At 40.5% G+C, this 9944-nt stretch overlaps 1 protein-coding gene across 8 annotated transcripts in view; it reads right to left on the bottom strand.

The window, feature by feature from the left end:
- Positions 1–5599: 5599 nt before the first annotated feature.
- The window catches only part of BEND7 (BEN domain containing 7), a 41054-nt gene continuing 36709 nt past the window's right edge, over positions 5600–9944 (bottom strand). For 4 of the 8 annotated variants that reach the window (XM_087969207.1, XM_087969209.1, XM_087969211.1 and 1 more), the window contains exons 8-9: positions 8829–8879; positions 5600–7933 (exon numbers count right to left, since the gene is read on the bottom strand). In XM_087969207.1, coding sequence (XP_087825333.1) covers positions 7890–7933; positions 8829–8879 — 95 coding nt within the window. In that variant the 3' untranslated portion in view covers positions 5600–7889. The remainder of the gene's footprint in view (positions 7934–8828; positions 8880–9944) is intronic. The other 4 variants (XM_087969208.1, XM_087969210.1, XM_087969213.1 and 1 more) reach the window with 1 other exon arrangement.

Here is a 9944-nt window from a genome sequence, read left to right as displayed (position 1 = left end):
TATAGGTGAAAGAAAAAGAAGGGAAAGAAAGAAAAGAAAGAGAAAAAGAGCAAGCACTAGCATGATATGCCCACGCAGGAGACGTTAGAGTCCAGCTGGATTTGAAAGGGACCTCAAACTTCACTAAACCTAACCTACCTGTCTGCAGCCGCTTGAGGTCAGGCAAGTCAGCCTTCCCACCCATTTTTTCCTCTTAGCTTCCTTAGGCAGAATTCTTCTAAGCATGTGCAGAGGGCTTCTGCATGGCAAACCCAGAATGACCGGCTCTCGGTGCACCCATGTGTAACGCGCTTCCAGACTGAAAGAGACAGGCTGGCTGACCTTATTTGCTGGCAGTTCAGGCAGAATCCTTTGAAGAGCACTCATGGAACAACCCTTTAATAAATAGGCGGGTTTGCCAAGAATCTTGGCCTGTTGGCGGAACACGTTTCCTCTCAAAGTAGGCAAAGAAGAAGGGGAAAAGGAAATCAAAGCAAAAATACTTCTTGTAATTTGCACAATGCAGCTCTGGGACTCTCAAATGCAGAATTTTTTTAGCCTTGCCAAATTGCAAGGGCCCAGCCAAACTGACAGCCAAATGTCCGTCATTCAGCAAATCACATTTAGTGCAATGTTTGCAGCTAGTCTGGATAACATGTAAATGACAATCTCAAAAATTTCATTGCTAAGTAAGGTGTTCGTTAAGTGAGTTTGGCCCCCTTTTACGACCTTTCTTGCCACAGTTGTTAAGTGGATCACTGTAAGTTGACAACTTAGTAACCTGGTTGTTAAGGGAATCTGTATTCCCCTTCAAATTTGCTTGTCAGAAGGTCGCAAATGATGATCACAGGACCCGGGGAGACAACAACGGTCATAAATACGAGTCTGTTGCCAAGCATCTGAATTTTGATCACGTGACCGTGGGAATACTGCAGCGGTCGTAACTGTGAAAAATGGCCATACGTCTCTTTTTTCAGTGCTGTAACTTTGAATGGTCACTAATTGAACCATGGTAAGTTGAGGACCACTTGTAATTGGGTGGTTTTGGGCCACTCACTTTCAGTCCTGGCAGGATTTCTGTTTGCAAAGGGGCGATCCCAAAGTAATCTTCCACAGCTCTTATAGATGAGTTAATAAATCTATCCCTCAAACCAATAAGTACATCTTGAGTAATCTTAACAAAACCGGAACTGATGCAGCGAAGAAAAATATGCCAGGATAATTTTCTTCCTTTTAAATATGTGACTCTAAATGTTTGACAAGTTGCTTTTTTTAAAAGGTCCCCAGAGCTTACTCATTGATTTCCCAGACTCCAAAAGATGGCCTGCATTTATGTTAAAAATAATACCAAATTAAGTAGCACGGCACGTACATTCTCGTTTTTCTTCTCTTGTCTTTCTATTTTGGCCACTGTTCAGAAAGTTTGCATCCTGGCCAAGGCATGGAATAAATTACGACAGGATCCTGCTTGTGGCCAGATTGTTGAATTCAAAGGCTCTAGCTATTCTTAGTTTGGATTTGACTTTGTGTATTGTAGGAACCTCAGCTAACCATTATACAGTTATGCTTAATGCAATATTATGAGCCCAGTTTCAAGGAATCCAGTGACCATTTTTTTCCTGACTAGCGTGCCTCAGGTTTTCTATTAAAATATGTACTAAGGGGCTGGATTGTAGCTAATTCAGACTTGACGGGAGCCAACTTCTAGATTGCATTATGGAGCTAGCTGTTGGTAACATTTTGAGTTGATGGATCATCAGATCAGTGTCAGCTCGTAACACCCACATATAGATAGTCCTTGATTTACAACCTTATCCTCTGAATCTTTGAACTTTTATTTAAATATCAGAACAGTTTTTGTTGACTTCTGGACTGGACTTTAATTCAATCTTTCCTACTGAATTTGCCGTAAGTGCCGATGCTTGTTCTCAGCCTCAGACTGTTGACTTCACCTTTTGCCATCTGAAATTCCAGACAGGACAAAAATTTAGAGTCACCGAGGCTTAAGGTGGGGTGTTTAATCTTTAACTTGGCCTTTTCAAATAATATTTTTTTAAAAACATCAGATCAGCCACCACAAATATTAGGATTTGGGACCCCTCCATATTTGATTCAGGGAACAGTCCTAAGTAATTACTTGAGCGAGATATGAAATTCTTGAGCAAATTTTCTGTGTTTTGTCAGTTCTAGCTCCAGCGAGGACCATTCTTTTGTCAAGCAGGTTTTTGGGTCAAGTTGAACATTGTTTTGGATGATCCATCCATGGGATGGCAGAGTTAGGAAATTATTTCTTAAAAGTTACTCTTTAAATTGAAAAGATGACAAGGTCTCCTGCTAAGGAGACAGAGAGGTATATGTGAAAAAATAATCCAATTTTAAAAAATACTTGTTTCCCTCTTGTGCTTGGTTTTTACTGTGACAAAATGAGCGTTGCAGTCCCTGGTACATCTCACACTTCCATCTTCACACTTACGACCATTGCATCATTCCCATAGTTACGTGATCAAAATTTAGATGCTTGGCAACTGACTCATATTTATGACGGTTGCAGCATCCTGGAGTAATCCCCTTCTGACAACCAAAGTCAATGGGGAAGCCAGTTTCACTTAACAACCGTGTGCCTAACTTAACTTCCACAGCAATTCAGTTAACAACAAATGGTTGTAAAATGAGGCAAAACCCACTTAACAAATGTCTCACTTAACAACATAAATCCTTTTAAGTCGAGGATTATCTGTATGTTGTTCTGTTATGGAATGATTTTTCCAGTGTTTTCTACACCGTTTACCTATTTTCAGCATTGTTATTATTTCCATGGGAGAATTACATAAACCTAAAGCATTTTTGTTTCCAATCTTAAAGCAACGCAAGCAAAAAACCCTTTTTGCAGCCCTTGACAGGGCTGCCAAGTTAAAACCCTCCTGAACAACTAAAACAAAGCCTCCTTGATTGGATTTATGCTAATGGCTCTGCTGTAGGCATTTCTAATTCTTTTCCATTTCCTTTCAGAATTGCCTCGGAGTATTCCTAAGGAGACCATTACAGGTAAAACGAATGCATCACAGGTCAGGTGCCACAAGATGGCATTAGCTGAAGGGCCATTTGCCATCAGGAGGAGCTGCAGCAAAGGCATTATTAGAGAAGAGAAAATTGGCTGCCCTTTCAATTTGCAGACAGGGAAGAATTTCCTAGGATCAGATTTATTTTTACACTGGGTGAAGAAAAAATGGAGGGGAAACTCTTTCTTTCCAACAAATACCTGCTTGTGCTTGTGCCAATTCTAAGTGACACTGCTAAACTCCCGAAGAATGTAGAACAGAACAGAACAGAATAGAATAGAATAGAATAGAATAGAATAGAATAGAATCATATGGCCTCAGAACATTACACATGGTCCTCAACTTATGACCACAATTGAGTCCAAAATTTATGTTGCTAAGCGAGACAGTTGTTAAATGAGTATTGACCCAGGCTGACTCTGCAAACCACTTAGGGCTGTAAAGCACTGAGAAGCGGTATATATAAGTCCTAAGGGCTGTGGCTATGGATATTGAACAGCTGTTAGACAAACGGTATCTACATCAGGAATTATCTGTGCTTCAAATTCTGTCATTGCGATTAATGCTTCTCTTTTCCTTAGATCACTTTGTATTCTTTCAGTAACTTGTAAGTTCATAAATTGTGGCTCCCAATTTGGCTATGTTAATCTCCCCTGTGGATCCTGCCAATATATATATATATTCTAAATCCTTTACATTGGTATTCTCCAAATAACTCTTTTCGGTTGTCTCATTTGCTGTGATTACAGATGGAGCAGGGAGACTAGTTTTCTGTCATTGATTTTCCGAGGTTAATTTATATAGAACAAAGCTGTTGTGTGCCCGCCGTTGTAATTGATCCTGAGTTACTAACTGCACAAGAAGCAGACACCTGGAGCAACAGAGGAGTGGGCTTGCTGAGTAATACCACCCTCCCCGCCTTTGAACACAAAGTGGGCGTTGTGTTTTCCCTGTGAGTTTTAATGCCGCCCTTCTGTCTCACCTTATTTTGTACCACTGTTGTTTCTGTGGCAAACCCATAACGTCTCCCAGGCATCCACAAAAGTGGGAAGCCAAAAGAAAAACAAGGAAACGCTGGCAGCAAATAAGACAAAGGAAATGGATATTGGCTTAAGACTTAGCAGGTCTGGTTGCAGGATTCAGGATTATCCCCGGATGGAAGTAAAGCACAAAAGAGTTTTAGGTCTCCTGGCTGCAGGGGTCTCGAAAAGAGGAAGGAAAGTTATGGAGGAAGCTAGTTTTGGAGGCTCAGACCGTTTTGCAGCATTGATCCAGGTGGGAACGCAAAACTCCGGAATGTGGAATTCTTGTTCATGTTCTCAGATGATGCGCTGCTTCTTTTCTTCCCCATTCTGGGTGAAAATCACTCCTCTTGCTTTCTCTTGAAGCTTCCCCAAGGGAAGCCCAATGTAAGGGCAGCCTGGCAAAACGGCGATTTTAAGACAATTTTAAGACAGGAGGTGTCGTAGCTGGCATTACCAGATGACATTACAAACCGGTTGGCCCAGTAACGGCCACGTTGCGATGCTCGGGGCGCACTGCCTGCCAAACCTGTTTCTAATCCTCTCGATCCTCTCTGCATTAACTCTGCTGCTGGCTGCTTGCTGGCTTCCGAGGAACCCGGTCAGGCGTTTTCCTCCTCTGCAGGCGTTCTTTTTCTCCCAAGTATTCCTGATACAATAACAGATCATCAGAGTTGGAAGGGACCTTGTAGATCATTTAGTCCAACCCCCCACCCAAGCGGGAGACCCTACATCATTTCTGACAGATGGGAGTCCAATCTCTTCTTGAAAGTCTCAAGTGGTGGCACAGTTCCTGATTCCGCTCTTGACTGGCAATGCAGGTGGCAAGAGCCCTTAGACTTACATACCTCTTCTCAGTGCTTTGCAGCTCTCTCTAAGCTGTTTACAGAGTCGGCATGTGGCTCCCAACAACCTGGGTCCTTATTTGACCGACCTCGGAAGGACAGAAGGTTGAGTGGACCATGAGTCGGTCAGGATCAAACCGCCAGCAGTTGGCAGAAGGGGATCGCATGACCCCAGGACACAGCAACCATCATAAATATGAGTCAGTTGCCAAGCCTTTGAATTTTGATCACGTGACTGTGGGGATGTTGCAACGCTCATGTGAAAAATGGTCTTAAGTCACTTTTTTCTCCAAAGGGTCACTAAATGAACTGTTGTAAGTTGAGGACTACCTGTATCTTGCCTTTTATTACGTGTCACACAAACACGGTGTGCCATTATTTAAATAAACAAAACCACAATTGTTCTTGTTCGCCCCATCCTGTGTTACATGGTCAAATCATTTCCATGTTATAAATAAAGAGCAAATTCCATCCCTTCCACAAACAAGCAAAACACAGCTGCTAATTTAATCCTGCCTTTGGGGCAGCTAGTTTAGCCTTATTGCTAATTTCCTGGGTGATAAAACAAGGGATTAACCACCCTTTTACATTAATAATATGATACTAACATGAAGGAATCGGACAGAGATATAATTGTTTAGAAACGTGTACAGTAATTAAAAAAATAATCTGTCAAAAAAGTGTAAGGACACTGTTTAAATTAGAGCAATTTATTATTATTATTGTTTTGCTGAACTTGACAAAGATTCCCAGAGATTGATAACACGACACAATCTTAGTGCACCATTTCACAACTAGTCCCTTGTTGGTTTTATTAAGAACATAGTAATTTAAAAAATAGCTAAATATGTACATATTAATAAAACATATATACATAAGATTGAGACTTTTACCTAAATATGGGATGATTTTTCCTAATAAAACCTATAAAAAAAGACGCCCGGAAAAAAGTTTTAATAGTAGTCACAGTTAAAGTCAACACGAGTACAATTGTTTTTAAAGATTCGTAAGACTGCTGATTGTAGGTTAATGGTTACAATACATACGCTTTGTAGATTTATGGAAAAGACCAAGAAATTTCATTTGTGGAGGAGAATCCCATTGGCCTCAAAAAGAAGATGTGGGATTGTTACAGACTACAGCACTAGCCAGGTTTATCAAGTCCTCAAGAAAAGACAGCTGCGTTTCAGCGATAAGTTGGTTGTACTGCATTAAGTTTAAAAATTTATAAAAAAACATTATTGAACTGCAGAAATGATTATTTTTAACAAGCTGAAAAAGAGGGTTCCTAAACACACCATTAGACTCTGCTAGAGATGTCTACGAGGGTATCAATGAATTTTTCGTGTATGTGAAATTTTTCATGTATACCTTCATGTAAAGCTGGGGTGTCCAACCTTGGTCATTTTAAGACCTGTGGACTTCAGACTCCAAAGTCCACAGCTCTTAACATGGCCAAGGTTGGACACCCCTGATCTAAGGTATGAGCAGATCTTCTCATGTCGAGTGTAGGAGATACTGGGGACTTCAAAACCAACACAAATGCAAAATAAATTCAGGTGGTGTTTGTGAGATATCGGAGTGTATTGAAGATTAGTGGAGAGTTGCTAGCCATGCTCCCGCCAGCTTTTGTTTGAAAAAAGAAATATTAACGTAGGCCCCCAAATATCCTGTCACCTCTTAAGGGATGGAATAAGGAGAGGACACGTATGCAGGTGGAAAGAATCTTCTCAAAATTGTATCCTCCAAAAAGTGCTCACAATTCCTAATCCCCATAAATTAGCAAAACAAGGAGAATGGAACCTAAGTGCCCAGAGCTGATGGCTCTTAGTTCACTAAAGAGAGAATAAAATACATTATCACTCCCCTATGCATCCGAGTAATCTGCATGTTATACAGAGAGTAATAATAATAGAGTTGGAAGGGACCTCAACAGTCTGCAACAGTTACAAGGGTGAAAAACAGTCACGTCACTTTTTTCAGTGTAGTCGTAATTTTGGTCACTAAAAGAACTGTTGTAAGACGAGGACTACCTGTATTGAAATGCTGGACAAAAACTGAGTGAGAAAGGGAACCTAAGATACCTGTCTACATGCCTGTTCTCCTTTGATACAGAAGGGCTCTTGAGGCATGAGGCAAGGAGGAAGACATGTCTTGAACAATTACACAACTGTCTTGAGATCCTACTTTTAAAACTACCGGTCAGAATCCTGCCTTGGGCAGAGGGTTGGACTAGACAACCTCAAAGTTCCCTCCCAACCCAATGATTCTATGAATGATTCCTGAAATACTCTTTGTTTTGGAACTTCAAGGCAGTATTATGAGAATCAAATATCAGAGAAAAACTAAGGGGACTGCAAAATATGGAAAACAACTTTTCATCTTTAAGATTATTTGATCTGGATTAAATGTGACACCGCAAGTAGTATTTATTAATATCTTATGGTCACATATAATGATAGCAATTCTGCTTCTGAAAACAAATAATTAATAATTATATCCAAATAGAAATTTACCTTGTGGGGATGGAAGGAAAGGCTCAACTCAGAAACTCGTTAAATTAAGACTCATTAAACGTCTTAGAAGTTTGATTTTTGACCCCATGATTTCTGCACCAAAAACTCTATATGAAATGGAGGTGTTAGGAGCTCTTTGTAAGATTAAGAGGATACTTTTGTTTTTCTTTCTCCCCGCTATTTAAATAGAATAGCCAGCACGCATGTATTTATGTGGGGAAATGCCATCATAAAATCAAAATTCATCCTATCACATTGGTTACCAGACTAATTGCACTAGAGCCTCTCTACAAACAAATCTAGTTATTTTGATTAAACCCAAAGGAAAAGTGATTTGTCGCTTAATAATTATCCACGTTAGAAAAGCATGAAAAAAAAATTGATCAGAGATGGTGAAACAGGGGAGCACGGATAGCGAAGTAATCTAGAAAGGTTGCTGGCATCATTTCAAACCGAGGCTTCAATATGCTAATGAAACACTGGCACGGAAGGCGTGGCTTCAAGGAGGGTACCTGAAAAAGAGTTAAAAGTTGTAAATTAGCATTTTAAGGAACTATAATAATGACGCTGGTTGAGAGTTGCTTGAGCTTGGTGGTTTTCTTGCAGATGTTTCATGACCCAACTAGGTAACATCATCAGGGCTAGAAGAGTGTGGGGTTTTCAGAAAGAAGGAAGAGGAGGAGGACTGTGGGGTCCTTGGTGCTCTCTGAACTTGGTGGTTTTCTTGCAGACGTCTCAACACCCAACTAGGTAACATCATCAGGGCTAGAAGAGAGAGGGGTTTGCTCTCTGTTTATTTACAATATAACCCACTCCTTTTTAGCACTGATGATGTTACCTACTTGGGTCATGAAACCTCTGCAAGAAAACCAAGCTCCGAGAGCACCAAAGACCCCTCATTTCCACCCCGAGCTACAGATATTCTCCTTTATTGATATGAGGCATATTCTTAACAAGCATCTAATCCAAAAATCATTTGGGACAAAACTTGGCAATTTGTCTGCTCTTTGAAAAACCCAGAGGCCACAATTCATCTGATCCAGCTGGTCTCTTGGCCTGGTCATTAGCTCTGAAGCCCCCCTGTGGCTCAGCTGCAGGTGATCTCCTGGATCTGCTGGATTGTTGAGAGGTCATCTGCTGGCAACCTTCTTTGGCTTTTTTTTGGTTGTTGTTGTTGTTGCTAGCCCAAGTCCCAGGAACTCTTTATTTCCTTTTAAAAAATTCTTCAGAATAACTTATTTTCTAACAGGCTTTGGGGCTTACTTGTTTCCCACTGTTTATTTTAAGTGTTCTTGATTTTAAATTTGTTTGTATAGCTAAGCTGCCAAGAAGTTCTGGCAGTTAGTGGTACAGTATATCTCACATTAAACAAAATTAAACAAGGAAACAAACCTTGGCGCCATTTACCTGCCTCTAGGAGAGAAATGTCCAGTTTCTCATCACCATCAGCCATTTCTGCTAAAGACAGATAATAAAGAAAAGAAAATTATTTTACAATTATTTTACTTGGGAGTTTAAAAAACAGCAAATGCAGAAAAGAAATGAAACATGGATATTTATCTAAAAACAGGCTGTCCAGTTTTTTTTTCCTTTTTTCCAGAGACCACCCTGATACCATCTTCACCAAGCTGGTGAGGGAATTATGGAAGCTCTTGTAAAGTAACTTTAAGAGGAGTTGACTTCAACCCTCTGTAGCTCAGGGGTGGTAGTGTGACTGTGGGCTCTGCAGTGCACTTGGCGGTTTGCTTGAGACGTTTCATGACCCAAGTAGGTAACAGCATCAATGCTAGAAGAGGGTGGGGTTTGTAGAGAGGAAGAAGAGGAGGAGCAGAAAGAAAACGGGTTCTTGGTGCTCTCTGAGCATCACTGTTTTCTGGCAGACATTTAATGATCCAACAGCACCAGTGCTGGAAGGGAGACGGGTTTGCAGGCAGGAGGTGGAGGAGGAGGAGAAAGAAGAAGAGAAGGAAAAAAAACTGGAGTCCTTGAGCTTGATTGTTTTCTTGCAGGCGTCTCATGACCCAACTAGGTAACCTCATCAGTATATTGTATATTGTTTAACATTTGATATAGAAGTGATCAGCTTAGATTGTTTAGAGTTTTATTTTGTTGGTTATTGGTTATGATTAATCCTTTTTCACAGCTGCCTATAGTATTCATAGCTTAGTACTTTAGCACCTTTAGTTTAGTTTTGTGTATTTTCTTTCTCAAATTTGTCATCCAGTGAAGTTAAAAGGCCTGACTCATGCATGTATGAAGAAGGCAGAGCTTCAGTTGTGCAGTTGCCGACTTGACCTCTCTTTTTTTTAACACCGCTCCTACTGTGTATTACTTCTGCTTCAGGGGATTTGGGTAACAGAGCTGCTTCAACCAAAGTTCAATTTGTCCCTGACCGACAACTTTTACAGTGGAAAGGATTTTATTGGTGCATAATGCAGACACACTAATACGTGAAATCCTTTTCGGATGTAAATCAATAACAACTGAGCGGGAAAAATGCCAAGCCACATAAAAACACTTTAA

The sequence above is a fragment of the Notechis scutatus genome, chromosome 6 (genome assembly GCF_049901735.1).
Source record: "Notechis scutatus isolate UNSWTSFEM ecotype Mainland chromosome 6, rNotScu1.2, whole genome shotgun sequence".
Classification (NCBI taxonomy): domain Eukaryota; kingdom Metazoa; phylum Chordata; class Lepidosauria; order Squamata; family Elapidae; genus Notechis; species Notechis scutatus.
This window is presented reverse-complemented; position numbering and strand designations above follow the sequence as displayed.